The sequence below is a fragment of the Sciurus vulgaris genome (assembly GCF_902686455.1).
Source record: "Sciurus vulgaris genome assembly, chromosome: 12".
Lineage (NCBI taxonomy): Eukaryota > Metazoa > Chordata > Mammalia > Rodentia > Sciuridae > Sciurus > Sciurus vulgaris.
In genome coordinates this window covers 69,206,651-69,222,308 of record NC_136473.1, presented here as the reverse complement: position 1 = coordinate 69,222,308, position 15,658 = coordinate 69,206,651, and the positions used below count along the sequence as shown (strand labels likewise).

Genomic DNA, 15,658 nt, shown 5'->3' with positions numbered 1-15,658 from the left:
GTCACTTTGCTTAGTATATAGAGGTTTGGTTCCTGTTGTTTCAGGGACCATATTAATCAAAAGTGATTATACTATCTTGTTAATCTTATATTTTAGGCATTATGTATTTCAATACAACGATATAGTATGCCTTATTTTTTCTTCCCATATTGAAAAAATGTTTTGAAATCTGAAGAACCAAAGGCCAAGTGCTGAATTATATTGATTGGTGATTTTGAAGGTTTTTATTTTGTTTTTGTTTTCTCCAGCTACTCAGAAGTCTAGCTTAACTATATACATGTGGTATTATTTGCATTGGTAATTTTACATATATATATATATTTGGTAAAAGAAAAAAATTTTAATGTGGTACTGGGGATTGAACCCAGGGGCACTGTACCACTGAGCTACATTTTATTTTGAGAGAGGGTCTAAGTTGCCCAGGCTACACTTGAACTTGTGATCCTCCTGCTTTTGCCTCCCCAGTTGCTGGGATTACAGGCATGTACCTGTTGATATATACAGGTTTACAGGGAAAAATATGGATATAATATACTGTACATGTATTTTTACTAGTAGTTCAATTAATGAGATATGCTCCTGAGAAATTGCAAAGTGAAATCTGAACTATAATTTTTCAAAAAATTTTTTCAGCCTTCAGCTTCAGCACCATGAAACCATTCATGAAGCAGCTACTTATGGTTCCATGAGGCCTTACAGAGAGAGTCCTTTGTTAGCAAGGGCAAGAAGGACTGAGAGCTTTCATAGTTACAGAGACTTCCAGACTATTAATTTAAACAGAAATGTAGAAAGAGCTGTTCCTGAAAATGGTAACTTGGGTCCAATACAAGCTGAAGTGAAGGGAGCAACAGGGGAATGTAATATATTAGAGAGAAAGTCTCCTGGAGCAGAAATAAAAAGTTTGAAAGAATTGGATAGTGGATTAGAAATGCACAAAACAGCTGAAGTTTTTTCTGAACCCAAGAAGAGGGCTTCAGAAGATGAAAATGAAAATAAAGTGGAGTTACGGAAGAAAGGAGGATTTGAAGGGGGAGGATTCCTTGGAAGAAAGAAAGTTCCCTATCTGGCATCATCACCAAGTACTTCTGATGGAGGAACTGACTCGCCTGGTACTGCATCTCCTTCTCCTACAAAGACCACTCCATCTCCTCGGCATAAAAAAAGTGATTCTTCAGGTCAAGAATACAGTTTGTGAAAACTCACCAAAATGAATGGTAGTTTTGTTAAATTAAGATGAAAATTAAATTTTCCTGGATTTCAGTTAGTTTTTACAGTGAGACTTTACAAGATAAAATTGGACATCATTTATTATCTTTTTAACAGAATTACCTGGAATAAGGAGATAAAGTAATCATATCTCTTGACATTTTGGAAGTTTTTTTAGTTTTACAAACACATTTAACAGATTATTTGTAAAACAGTATTTGTTTTAATGTTTAACTACTCCATTGGTTTTGTTATCATAGTACCACATCTTAATAGGATGGTGTCCATATGGATGAATATCCCCTGGAGCATGGGAACCAACAGACTGCATTCCTAATCTTGATTGTGCCTGAGACTTGTCTTGCAATGTTACCTTTAGTGAATGACAATTCTTTTTGAAAGTTGGTCTCCCAAACCTAATTGTGTTTTCAGTGTGTTTACCAGATATTTGATGAGGTGCTACATTTGTGAGAAAATATCATGTAATTAAAAAACACTATTAATGTTGAGTACAAGATTCCACTGTGTAGTAAGACTTCTAGGATTTTTTCTTTTTTTTAATTGTGGGTCATTTTCTGATTCTCACTGTTGGGAGTTCTTAAATCTTAGCATGCATCACCAATATTCAATACAAAAAGTCCATGTGAATTGTCTTTCAAGTTGGAGCAATTGTCTGTTTTGGAAAAGACGAGATAAAAATAATAAATTAGGCAAAGCTTTGAGTGCCCAGAAGGGACAACTCAGTTGCTCATTTAACCTTGTTTTAGGAGCCACCTTTTAGTATTAATAATCAAAATAACTTAAATGTAGGTCATTTTGTTAAACTTCTGAGATTGTAGATTTGGGTTTTTGGTTGTTGTAAAAATGTTATTTTGAATATATTTTCAATTGTTAGAGAAAAAAATTTTGTAAAATTTTTTTTCATTTAATTGGAATGATTTTCAAGTTTCCGCAAATGGAGTAAGTGTAAATTTAAACCATTAAGCATTTATTGGTGAATAATGTATATATTCCCATTCCAAGAAATATAATGAGTAAAGTTGAAATAAATTCTTTAAATTTTACTATATTACCAATGGTTTCACAAAAATTCTCTTGTATTTATTTATCAATTGAATCAAATAAAAAAGATTTAGACATAATGATTTCAGTTGTTTAAGATGTTTGAAGTGGATCATTTTTTTTTTTTTTTTTTTTTTTTACTTCTTTCTATAAAAAGAAAATGGAGAGTGAGAATATGTCCAAAAACTAAGTCACATTGTCAGTAAGGAAAAATGTTAGGCAAAGCATAATTTCAAAGTCACTAAAGATTCATCTTGTGCCCTTTTCATTATAATCACAGTGGTGTGGAAGTTGGATGGACAAGTAAGGAAATTAAGGGGGTGGGGAATTGGAATATTTACCACTAAGAGAAAATTTAGAAAATAGATAGAGAGGGCTATTATACAGCAAAATACTATGAAAAGGTAGCTGACTATATCATGGATTGTGTTGTATTACAGGTCCATTTTATTTTTCTCATGTATTTACAGGAGATTGAACCTTAGGGTTACAGAGCATGGATTTGAGTCTACTCTGACACCTTGTAACCTACGGAAAGTGTTCCCACTTGCCTGAATTTTTCATTATACCAATATCATTTTTGTTGTAACTAAAAGAAATGCCTCTATGTACTTTATGTGATTGATGAAAAATGAGAACAGAATTAGAATTCTCATGATTAAAAGTTTTTCAATTAATTTTGTCCTTATTTTGTATTATACCAGTTGTTAAGTATTCTCATTTCACAGATGAGATCACTGTGACCCACAAAAGATAAATAACTTAGCTATTGAGCCAACTTTTGAATCCACGTCTTCCTGTTTGAAAAGGCAATGGTTTTATTCCTGTTTTTCTCATTCAGTCTTGTATCATAATTACCTTAGATTAGACACTTAAGGTTGCCCAAGCCTTACTCCAGTCTTTTAAATGTGAATGTCTGGTGGTTGGGATTCATATTTTGAAAAAGTACTGTAGTTGATTCTAATGTACATTGATTGACACCATATCTAAAGCACCCTGTTTTTCTTCAATGGGTGCACCTTTATCATCATTTCCTCAGGATTATTAGAGTGTAACTCAGGATTATTAGAGTGCTTTTTCTCAAGTATATTCAAATCAAACTTGGTTCATATTTAAAAATATTTATTAAGCAAACCATATTGAGATTAATTTACATGATATTTGTGCTTTAGAAATCAGTTATTCATGTAACATAATTGAGTTCCTCATTACTGAGTTGTTTTACCTGGACTATTTAATTTACAGGTTTTTCCAGTAGAATTGTTTTTATATGGATGTCAACATGAGTTTTACATCAGTATAAGGTACTATAACAGATTCATATTTAGGTTCTCCATTTAATGGAAATTACAATAGATTATAAGTCCAATTCTTAGAAGAACTTACAAAAACATAGCTATGTACTCATATCAAACAGTATTAGGAATAACAAAACATGGTCATTCTTAAATGAAGCTGAGAATATGGCCTGTACAAGTAATAAGACATGAATCCAATATCTAAACTTAAGGGTTCATGGAGAATTGCTTATTGTAAGGGGAAAGCAGTAGGCCAAGGAACATCAGGCACAGCTTATTGCTCTTCTACATGATTTCTTCATTGGTTCTCAACATTAGGAAGTTTTAAAAAATACAGCTGTACCTTAGTCCCACCCCAGACCAATTTAATCAGAATCTCCGAGGATTCAGGCTGGTCTGCATAATTTTGTATAACGGAGGCTTAACATACAATACCAATTACTTATAAAAAATCTCTGAAATAAACTTATGAGTATTGCAGTGGGTAGTATTCTGGGTGGAAGCTGTACAACCTCTGTTCATCCTGACCTATGTGGTAAAAATGTAAATAACTCAGCTAACTAAATTTGTGTAATAACATTATAATTAGGTGATTAAGTGGAGCATGATTTAAGATACATTCTCCTGGAGTTCTTTGTTCTTTATGTTCTCTTAAAGTTTATAACTGTGCTTTAAAAAATACACAGTGATAAAGATGTCTATTTAATTTTTCAAAAATAAGGATGAGCTCTTCCGAATCCACCTGTGACTTGGAATTATATTCGAAGAAGTGTAGACCACAGGTAAGAATGCCAGTTTGCGACTGGAAAAGGCTACTTCCCTATATACCCCAGGTAGTTCCTATAGGCCCAGCATTCAACCTTGGCGAAGGCTCATTTGTGTCATCTTTAAACAGCTAATTGACCCAGAATCAGCAAATGGAAATAAAAATCCGTAAACTAACCAAACTTATGGTTTCCATTTCAGAAAGTATAAAACTTTTGGTAAGAAAAAATATATATAATTCTGCCAAATATGCACAATCATTTTAGATTTGTTTATAGAAGATGTAGCAAAGCAGTAGAATTTCTGTTTAATACTGATGTGTGCTTTTGACGCAGTTGGCAAGCTTTGTTTAGGAGTTTGTCAGTCTCAGGAGCTGCTCTCCCACAATTTTGGATAAAGTCTCAGTACGTGCAAAGGTCCATAGCCTTTGACTCTTGGACCAGGGTGTAATTCATGGTTTTTAAGCAAAATAAGTAAAGTTTCCCTTTATAAGTTTTTGCCAGCTCAAACTTGCAAAAATCAACCTGTCTCTGGGCATAGATTCACAAAATATTGTCAGACTGTTGTGTAACAGATTCAGAATAATTTCCTGGAAGCCTTAAAACTAAGAAGAGGTTTTCTTAATGTTGTTTTCCAGGCAGAACAAATTTAAATATCTTTAATATTATGTTGATGACAAAAATGTTTTCTCCTTGCTATAGGACTTTCACCAATGACTATAATTCAAGTTAAGCAGGTGACCAAAATTTTTAACCATAGAAATTAGTACTATTGCATATTATCTGTTCTTACTGACTCTAGACTAAAATAATGAGTTCTCTGGAAGGAAGGTGTAGTTCAGAGTGTGTATATGAGTGAATCATTTATACATACACATAGTTTTGTAATCACATGTAAATATGTTTAACAATTTCAAAATTCTAAGTAGCACATACAAAATTTCCTTTTTTAAATTCCACATAGGCCAACTAAATATTGTAGGTAGAACAGTAGTTTATATTTGAAACAAGCTATGTTGAAGAAGTCAGTATTCCATAGTATTCAGTGAATTGACAGAATTCCATGAATAGTACTTTGGAGTTGCAAAGCTCTGTAAAATATGTTAAATAAAAACATTAGTTCAAGTAGAGGTGATTCTTTTGGAACACCTTGCTTTCTCTAAAAATGTGTAAATTTTTTACTGATTCTCCAGATTCATAAATGGAAGAGCAGACATTTGTGACTAAGTTATATGCTGCTCTGTTAAAAGGCATGAATATTTAACCCTAAATAGTATAATTAAATAGAATATTTAGCCAAGTGTGCATCAACAGTACAAAGTATGTTTTGGGGGCTCAGCATGGCCTGAAATCGGGATGTCATTTCCCAGCTATGATCATTAGCATTGCTGTTCCTCACAGGATTATATCAACCCTAAGGGAAGTAGCTGATAGAAAGAATAGCAGCAACATCCTCCCAACAGAATCTTTTACTTTTTAAACCAGCAACTTCCATAACTCATTTGTAACAGCTCTAGCCCATATTAAAATTGCCACCAATTATTCATTTACCCAATGCATCACCTCCAGAGCTTAGTGAACATTACATGCTTCATCTTACACAAAATAAAACAATTTTTTTGGTGGAGGGTACTGGGGATTGAACTTGGGCACTGGGCCACTGAGCCACACCCCCAGCCCTATTTTGTATTTTATTTAGAAACAGGGTCTCACTGAGTTGCTTAATGCCTTTCTTTTTTCGAGGTTGGCTATGAACTTGGGATCCTCCTGTCTCAGGGATTATAGGCATTACAGCTCAAAACAAATGTTTTCATATAGATACTTTTCCTCCTTTCAGACCACCAGAAAAGCAACATTTCTTAACTGTATTAGAGAACAATTTCAAAAACAACTCTCATTTCCTTAAAATAGAGTGACAAATAGTGACTTTTCAGCATGTAAGTTATGTTCATTGGTAATAAACCAGAAGTAAGGGCATGTGGGGCCTGCAATCCCAGGCCCAGACCGTGTTGTGCAGGTTTCCATCTTTTACAGGTGGGTGTCGGTGAATGTGGTGTGCTCCTTGGTCACCGAGCTAAAGCCCTTGATGGCATTCATCAGGTCTTCTTCGTCCATATACTGAAAATTAAGCAATCATCATTTGATTACAATATTTGCTGTCAGTAGTTTCTGCTGTCAACTGATAGGTCTATCAACGATATGAAAAGTACCCAGTTTAATATCCTATGCGTAGCACTAAGGTGTGGTTTAAGACAGTTCTTTCTTTAAATTTACCCTGTTAAAAAGACCACATCATATGCAGACATGAAATTCAGACTAATCCAAAATGTGTTTGCTAAAGCATTTTTAAGTATTATCTTAACCTTTGTAAGCTCATTCTCTCATTTGTAAATAGGGGATGTTATGCACACATGTATATGTAATTTTTTAACAAAATATTAAATTTGAACAGTAAGCAGAAGAGCCAGAATTCAAGCTATAATGCTTTATTGCTTCCTACTCTTATTATATTTTGTGTTTATGGAATAGGGTTAGTAATGTTGTTATAATTTTGTAATGAACAGAAAACTTGCCAAGTATTGGTCAGGTTCAAAAGTCTATATTAAATCCCTTTGCACACTGCCCATTACCAGTAGTATAAAAACCAAGCAAAAATAGCAATGTTGTATAATAGTTATGAAAGAAAGATCTGTAGTCCGGTGATGTTTGCAAGATCCCAACCCCACAAAAAGATTACTTAGTAGTTGTGTGACCTCGGGTTAGTCCCTAATCTAAACCTTATTTCCTTTTATAAAGATGAAGATGATAATAACACCAACCTCCTAGAGTTTATGAAGATTAACTGAAATAATTCACCTAAGCTATTAAAATCCTCATTTTACACACTAATAATCTATTAGCAACTTTGTTTCAACTTAATATAATTATTCCTGTTATTTAAAAACTTTATATCTGCAATGTAATTGTCAAATTGTCAAATGTTTTAGGCATTCAAGTGCATTATTCCATTACATGTGTGTTGGTAGAGAGAGAAATTATTCTAAACAAGCATGAAGGATTGACATTTACTTTCTGATGGTGATAGGGAACATGGAGCCAAATAGTTACCTTTATTATTCACCGCTAATGGAATTCCTCAACTCTTCAATGAAGGAAAAGTAGAAAATTGGGGAAAGAAAGAGGAGATGAGAGTCCAAAAGCAGAAGCAAATAGTTGAAAGAAATGGAGATGAAAAATTCTGCCTCAGAGGAGTAAACACAGGAACTAATTCCTTAGCTGGCTGTTTATTATTCAACTGGACCAAAGGACTGATGATGCTTGAAGACATCCCGGCAACTAATAGCAAGAAATTAAACTGTTGGTGAAAATTCTAGGATTTTACTCATCTTAGCCACTAGGGGGTTTGTAACAAATACTGGCAAATGATGAGGTTACCTATCAAAGAATCAATTATTTATGCCACTGCACTGAATTTATGAAAGTTGAACCTTATAAATAGTAACACCCTTATTTAACATGATTTTCTGAGGCTTTTTGGGGGACAGCTTTTGATCTACCAGTGTAAAGAAAGACTTCTAACCATTCCTAAGTAAACCATTAGGAAAAAGATGATGGTTCTCTTTTTTTTTTTTTTTTTTTTTTCTTTTTCTTTTTTCTTTTTTTCTTCTTCAGTAAAACAGGTGCTTGAACTTTAGCCTAACTTGTTTTAGGTCAGTTCCTGTATTTCTAGTTCACTTCTGTCAAAATTAGTGAAGTGTAGTCTGTTGGAGTCTTTGCTTATTCACATGTACAATTTTTCTTTTTTTTATTAAACTTATTAGTGATAATTATGGAGATTAATAGAATTCACTAATATTTCTGCACACATGTACTTCATGCATTGATCATGTCCATCCACTCTTCTGTCCTTTCTTCCCTCTCCCCTTCAGGACTCTCCCCGGTCCCTAGTAATCTTACTTCCAGTTTTTTTTTTTTTTTGTTTTTGTTTTTTTTTTAAGTTTCCATTTATGACAGAGAACTTGTCTTTCTGTGTCTGACTTATTTCACTTAATAGGATGTCCTCTAGTTCCATTCATTTTCCTGCAGTACTGGGGATTGAACCCAAGGCCTTGCATATGCTAGGCAAATGCTCTATTACTGGGCTACATTCTCAGCCTTTATTTATATTGAGACAACATTTCTCAAAGTTGTCCAAGCCTTGAACTTGTGATCCTCCTGTGTCAGTCTCCTGAGTAATTGGGATTACAGGTGCACATCGCCATGCCCAGCTAGGATTTCATTCTTCGTTATGGCCAAATAATATGTCATTGTGTATATATACACCATATTTTGCACCAAGACTGATTTCCTTTCTTAGCTGCAATAAATGTGATATGCAAATATTTCTTTTGAATGCTGACTGGATTAGATAGATCATATGGTATTCTATTTTTAGGTTATTTAGGAACTTCACTGCTATAAGTAGTGGCTGGACTGTAAAATATATACTATGTATTAGTGGCTATATGAATGTACAGTCTGTAAGTTCCTTTTTTTCCCACATCCTTGCCAGCATTTTGTTTCTTTGATAATAGCCATTCTAGTTGGGATGGAATTGTAGTTTTAATTTGTTATTTCCCTGATGGTTAATAATATTGAGCCTTTTTTCATTTAGTTATTGACCATTTGTGTTTCTTCTTCTGAGAAGCATCTATTCAAATCATTTGATCATTTTAGGTTGGATTACTTTCGTTATTAAGCTTTTTGAGTTCTTTGCGTATTCTGGATATTAACCCTCTGTCAGATGAAGAGCTGCAAATACTTTCTCCCATTCTCTATAGGTCTCAATGATCTACTGATTGTTTCTTTTGCTGTACAAAAGCATGTTAGTTCAATGTAATCCTATTTGTTGATTTTTGCTTTTGTTACTTGTGCTTTTGGAGTCCTATCCAGAAAATTGTTGCCTACACCAGTATCATGAAATGTTTCCCTCATGTTTTACATTGACCTGTTCCCCAGGTCTTATATTTAGGTCTTTGATTTATTTGGGGTTGGTATCTGTACAGGGTGAGAGGCAGGGTCAAGCTTCCACATGGGGTTGGTTAGCCACCAATTGTTAATGAGGCTGATCTTGCTTCATTGTCTGTTTTTGGCAACTTTTTTGAGAATCAGTTGGCTGTAGATGCATAGATTGACTTCAGGTTCTTAATTCGGTTCCTTTGGTCTAGGTGTCTGTTTTCATTCCAACATCATGCTGTTTTATTAAGTCTCAGTATGTCTTGAAATCACGAATTATGATGCCTCCAGCTTTGGTTTTTCCTCAAGATTGCTTTGGCTAGTGACAGTCATTTGTGCTTCCATGTGAATTTTAGGATTTTTTTTCCTAGTTGTGTGAAGGATGTCATTGGTATTTTGATGGAAATTGCATTGTATCCATAGATACCTTTGGGTAGTATGACATTTTGACAGTATTCTAATCCATGAACACAGGAGATCTTTCCAACTTTTAGTGCCTTCTTTAATTTCTTTCTTTAGTGTTTTGTGATAATCATTGTAGAGTTCTTTCACTTTCTTAGTTTATTCCTATGTTGTGGAGTGAGGGGCTATTGTGAATGGGATTTCTTTCTCAGAAAATTCATTATTGACGTATAGAAGCAACTGATTTTTTGTATGTTGATTTGTATACTGCTACTTTACTGAATTTATCAGTTCCTAGTAATCTTTTGATGGAGTCTTTAAGATTTTTCAATGTGTAGAATCATATAATCTATAAACAGATAATTTGACTTTCTCTTTTCCTATTTATATGCCTGTTATTTTTTCTCTTGTTTTAATTGCTTTGGCTACAATTTCTAGTACCATATTAAATAAGAATGGTAAGAGTGTATACCCATGTTTTGTTCCAATCTTAGAGAAAGTAATTTCCATTTTTCCCCATTCAGCATGATGTTGGCTATGGGTTTGTCAATATAGCCTTAATTGTGGTTAGGAATAATCCTTCTCTACTTAATTTATCTAGGGCTTTTATAATGAAGGGATATTGGATTTTGTCAAATGCTTTTTCTATATCTATTGAGATCATGTAAATTTTTCCTTCATTCTGTTTATGTGATTATTATATTTACTGATTTGTATATTTTGACCCATCCTTTTATTCCTGGAATTAAACCACTTGAATCATGTATGATCTTTCTGATGTGACTTTGGATTCAATTTGCAAGTATTTTGTTGAGGATTTTTATATCTGTCAATCAGGGATACTGCTCTACAAGTTTCTTTTGTGTGTATGTCCTTATCATGCCTTGGTAACAGGACACTGCTGCTCTCAGAATGAGTAAAAGACTTTCTTTCAATTCTGTGGAACAGTTTGAGAATCGTCAATGTTCTTTAAAAATTTGGTAAAATTAAGCAGTGAAGTCATCCAGTTCTTTGTTGGGATACTTTTTATTCTTGATTTTGTTTCATTGCTTGTTTTGGTTTATTCAGGTTATTTTATATATTGGTTCAATTTTGGTAGGTCTTATGTGTCCAGAAATTGATCCATTTTTTCTAGGTTTTCCAATTTGTTAGCATACAGTTTTTTTTCTAATACTCCTTAATGATATTTTGACTTTTATATTATCAGTTGTAATGTTTCCTTTTTTATTTCTTAATTTTATTTATTTGGGTCTTTACTATCTTTTTTTTTTTTTTTTTTTTTTGCTTTGTTGTATTTTGGTTGGTTGGTTTTGGTTTAGTTAGACTAAAGGTTTGTCAAAAGGATCAACTCTTCATTTCAGTGAACTTCTGTATTCTTTTTAGACTCTATTTCTGCTCTGATCAATATTATGTCCTTTTTTTTTTTATCTTAGGTATGGTTTGTTCTTATTTTTCTAAGACCTTGAAATGTAACATTAGGTTTAATCTTTTTTGTTTTAATTTTTCTAATGTAGGCACTCATTGCTTATAACTTCCTGCTTAGTGCTGCTTTTGCCATATCCCACAGATTTTGGTATGTTGTATTTCAACGTACATTTGTTTCAAGGACTTTTTAAAATTTCCTTCTGATTTCCTAAAGACCTACTGTTTCAGAAGCATATTGTTCAGTTTCCTTGTATTTGGATCATTTAGATTGTTTTGTGGCCTATTATATGCTTTATAGGGAAAGTTCTATGCATTGATGAAAAGAATGTGTATTGTGCAACCTATTCAACCGAATGTTCTATAAATGACTGCTGCAACTATTTGATGTATGCTGCAATTAAACTCGATGTTTCTTTTTTGATTTTGTTTTGGGAGGGGTCTGAATGATCTATCCATTGGTGAAAGTGGGGTAATGAAATCCACCACTGTTAAAAACGTGGGTGCTCTGTTATTGGGTGTGTATAAATATATAATCATTATATTTCTTGACAAACTGATTCCTTGATCAGTATATAGTGACCTTCTTTGTTTTTTCCTACCATTTTTGTCTTAGGGTCTATATTGGCAAACAAGAATATACCCTCTCCTGATTATTTTCAGATTCCATTAGCTTAGAATATCATTTTCTATCCTTTCACTTTCAGTTAGTGTGTATTTTTACTGGTGAGGTGAATTTCTTATAGGAAGTATATGATTAGGTCTCATATTTTAATCCATTCAGCTAGTCTGTTTTTTAACTGTAGAATTAAGATTATTTGCATTTAGAATTGTTAATGAAAGGTTAGATTTGCACCTGTCATTTTGTTGATTTTTTTTATTTTGGTGGTGTTGGGGATTGAACCCAGGGCCTTGTGCTTGCAAGGCAAGCATTCTACCAACTGAGCTGTATCCCCAGCCCCTTATTTTCTTCTGGTTTGTTTTGAATATCCTTTGAGTCTTCCTCCTTCATCTTTGTGGTTTGATAGTTTATTGTATTGATAATCTTTTCTGTTTCTCATTTGTATATCTGCTCTTCTGGAGCTATGTGTACTTTTGCATGCTATCATGATGTTATGTTCGGCTTGTGGATATAGGACTCCTTTAAGCATCTTTTTTGTTTGTTTGTTTTGGTCTGCAAATATCTTTATTTTACCTTTAATAGGTGACTTTGCTGGGTTTATCCTTTAAGCATCTTTTGAAGGGCTGATCTTGCAGCCTTGAATTTCCTTAGTTTTTGCTTATCTCAGAAGGTCTTTATTTCTTTTTTAATGATAGCTTTGCTGGGTATAATAACATTGGTTGGCACCTCTTTTCTTTCATGACTTGAAATACATCATTACATGGCCTCAGAGCTGTAGGGTGTATGCTGAGAGTCTAATGAGATTGTCCATAAATGTGAGTTACCACTTTTTTCTTGAAGATTTAAAAATTATTTCTCTGTCTTGTACTTTTGACAGTTTAACATGTCATGGTGAGAAAGTTTTCTGATTGTGTATATTTGGAGTTCCATGAGCATCCTGTACCTGGATGTGCACATCTTTCCCAATATTAGGTAAATATTCTGTTATTTAATTGAATAGGTTTTCTATGCCCATAACTTTTATTTCTTCCTTTTTGGGTATGCTGATGATACAGATGTTTGATCTCTTAATGGTGTCCAAAAATCTTGTATGCGGTCTTCATTCTTTATATATATATATCTATATATATATATATAGATATATATATATCTACATCATATATATGTATATATATACACACATATATATGTATCTGCATCTTATATATATGTATACATATATATTTTTCTGTTTGTATATGATATTTCAAAAGACCTGTTTCAATCTCTAATATTCTTTGTTCTGCTTTATACAGTCTATTAAGGTTTTCAACTGAATATTCTATTTGACTTATAGAGCTCTTCATTTCTAAGATTTCTGATTGGTTCTTTTTCAGAATCTCTACCTCTGCTAAATTCTTCATTTATATCCTGCATTGTCTTCCTAATTTCATTTAGTTTATCTGTATTTTTGGGGGTCTCACTGAGGTTTATTAAAATTGTTCTTTTGAATTCTTTTTTTCTTTTGCGATGCTGGGGATTAGAACCCAGGGCCTTGTGCTTGAAAGGCCAGCACTCTACCAACTGAGCTATCTCCCCAACCCTTGAATTCTTTATCAGGAATTTCACCCACTTTGATATCTGTCTTTGGAATCTGTTACTAGAGAGTTATGAACTTTGGTAGGTGTCATTGCTTTGTGTTTTTTTTTCATAGTTTATGTTCCTGTGTTGAGATTTGCAAATGTAGCAAAATGATATCTCCACCACACTTCTTAATAAATAGCTTCCTCCTAAAGATGTATCTTGGAGGTATCAGCTTGTTATGCACTTTTTATTTTCAGCTGGGTGCTAAGTGTAATCTCCCTGTAGCTACTTTGTCTATTATTAGTGAATGTACATAGCGTGTCCTGTACTGGAGCTGGAGAAACCCACTGTTCTTGTGAGTTATACAACAATGGGGACCCTAGCAGAGCAGGTGGGTGTGGCATGGAGAGCCAACTGTGGGGGTGGGGTTACTCTGTGGTTACTCCTACAGTGGAAGTGGTGGCCCCTATCTGGGCCCAGGCACAGACTCTCAGAACCCCCAAGCTGTGCTTGCCTTGGGAGGGGAGGTGACCATGGGAGTTTTTCTCCCCCTCCCCACATTGTTTCAATCCTATGGGATCAATAGGAGTGAGTCAGGTCTGGAGCCATGTAAAATTCCTCTCAGCTGAGGTGCTCACAGGAGAGCGCCAGAGTGAACACAGCTGTTGCTTTGCAAAGTTTTTCTCCAGACCTTAGGCTCCAAAAGCCTCAGAGCAGGGCCGCAGCTAGGGCTGAAGCAACATTGCTTAAAACTGCCCCAGCACTCCTCTGTGGTTGGGGCAGCATCGGACAGAGTTCTTTCTCCACCTTGTTAGCAACAGGAGCCGTGCGTGTTGCTGGGAGAGCGGTCCTTGCACCCCTACTAACCCACACATAACAGGCCATGTACCTGGTCTTGCTGATCACCCAGTTCTTATGGAGGGCACACTCCATCCTTGTCTGCATCACAACACCCATGCCCCTGCGTGTAGCACTCTCAGTACGTTTGTGTCAGGATTGCTCCCCTGAGCCAAGTCTGAGGCAGCCACCCATGAGTCAGTGCAGTGGAATATGTGTGGGGTCACAGAGATGGGAATATGCAGGAGCTTCTGACTCCTAAAGCCAGTCTAAATTTGGACAATAGGTCCTCCCTCAAAGAACTCCAATCTGGGGTTTCACTGGGAGATGACCTGAATTTTTTTTTCCACAGCAAACTAATGTTCAGATTTCAGGTCTTTTATCTATTTATTCTGTAAATCTGCAAGGGCCACATAACTTTTCAATAGCTAGGGTCGCCAGGATCTGGACTGATAGAGCCTGCTGGGACTCCCACTTTCACCTTTATCCCTGTGTAGGGAGACAACCCCTCCCACGGCTGTGGAGCCAGGAGGGCAGGTGCTGTGGTATTTGTTTCTCTTGCTATGCTGCTGGCCCAGGCCTCTGTATTTTACAAGTTTTCCATTTCTCTACTACTGAATCCCACTGTTCTGTAGTCACTCACCTCAGTATGCACCTACGAACCTGTTGCTTTGGATCTATTTTTTATGTATTTATCTAAATTTTTTTTTTCCGGTACCAGGGATTAAAGCCAGGGACGTTTAAGCACTGAGTCACACCCCCAACCCTTTTTATGTTTTATTTTGAGACACAGTCCCGCTAAGTTGCTTAGGGCCTAAGTTGCTGAGTCTGGCTTTGAAACTGTGATCCTCCTGCATCAGCTTCCCGAACTGCTGGAATTATAGGCATGTGCCACCACATCTAATTATTTTTGAGCATCTGTTGTATACCAGAAGAACAAGACCAAGTCTCTACCCTGCTTATCAAACAGTTGCAGTAACACTAGTAGTAAACAAGTCTTTCACCTCATAATTGGCAAGTGCTCAGAGGAATGCACTGAATGCTAAAGGGCAACATTGAGAGAACGGGAAACTTTGGGTCCTATCTTCACCAAGTTCCCTCAGGAAAGTCTAGCAAAGATTCGGTGAGAGAATCAACTCACCAGCCCACTGCTGTGGCCCATGATGGTTTCCCACAGCGAGTCATCAACCAGGACTTTCTTGTCCTGCATGTCCATGAGCTGACTGATGCTTCGGTGGAGAGAGCCCTGGGAATAGGTTTGGCTTATCTGGCTTTGACTTGGGATCCTCAGTACGGACACACTCCGGCTGCTCCGAATACTCACCGGTGTCCCGGATCTGGGAATTTTGGTATCAGCTAATCCCTGAAAAGGAAGTTACTGGCAGTGATAAACGTAAAGAAAATGGGCTTGAAAATGGGACAGAGAGTTGCAACTCACACTGTGTCGTTGAAAGAAACGACTTTCTCCAGAATGTCCTATGGAACTT

At 35.3% G+C, this 15,658-nt stretch overlaps 2 protein-coding genes across 7 annotated transcripts in view; one reads left to right on the top strand and one right to left on the bottom strand.

Moving 5' to 3' along the window:
- Positions 1–6,024, top strand: part of KCTD3 (potassium channel tetramerization domain containing 3) — a 53,612-nt gene extending 47,588 nt beyond the window's left edge. For 2 of the 6 annotated variants that reach the window (XM_079107122.1, XM_079107124.1), the window contains exon 18: positions 634–6,024. In XM_079107122.1, coding sequence (XP_078963248.1) covers positions 634–1,195 — 562 coding nt within the window. In that variant the 3' untranslated portion in view covers positions 1,196–6,024. The remainder of the gene's footprint in view (positions 1–633) is intronic. The other 4 variants (XM_079107121.1, XM_079107123.1, XM_079107125.1 and 1 more) reach the window with 3 other exon arrangements.
- Positions 6,025–6,131: 107 nt separating this feature from the next.
- Positions 6,132–15,658, bottom strand: part of USH2A (usherin) — a 777,454-nt gene continuing 767,927 nt past the window's right edge. Inside the window, 2 exon segments of the mRNA XM_079107116.1 lie at positions 6,132–6,448; positions 15,313–15,534. Coding sequence (XP_078963242.1) covers positions 6,359–6,448; positions 15,313–15,534 — 312 coding nt within the window. The 3' untranslated portion in view covers positions 6,132–6,358.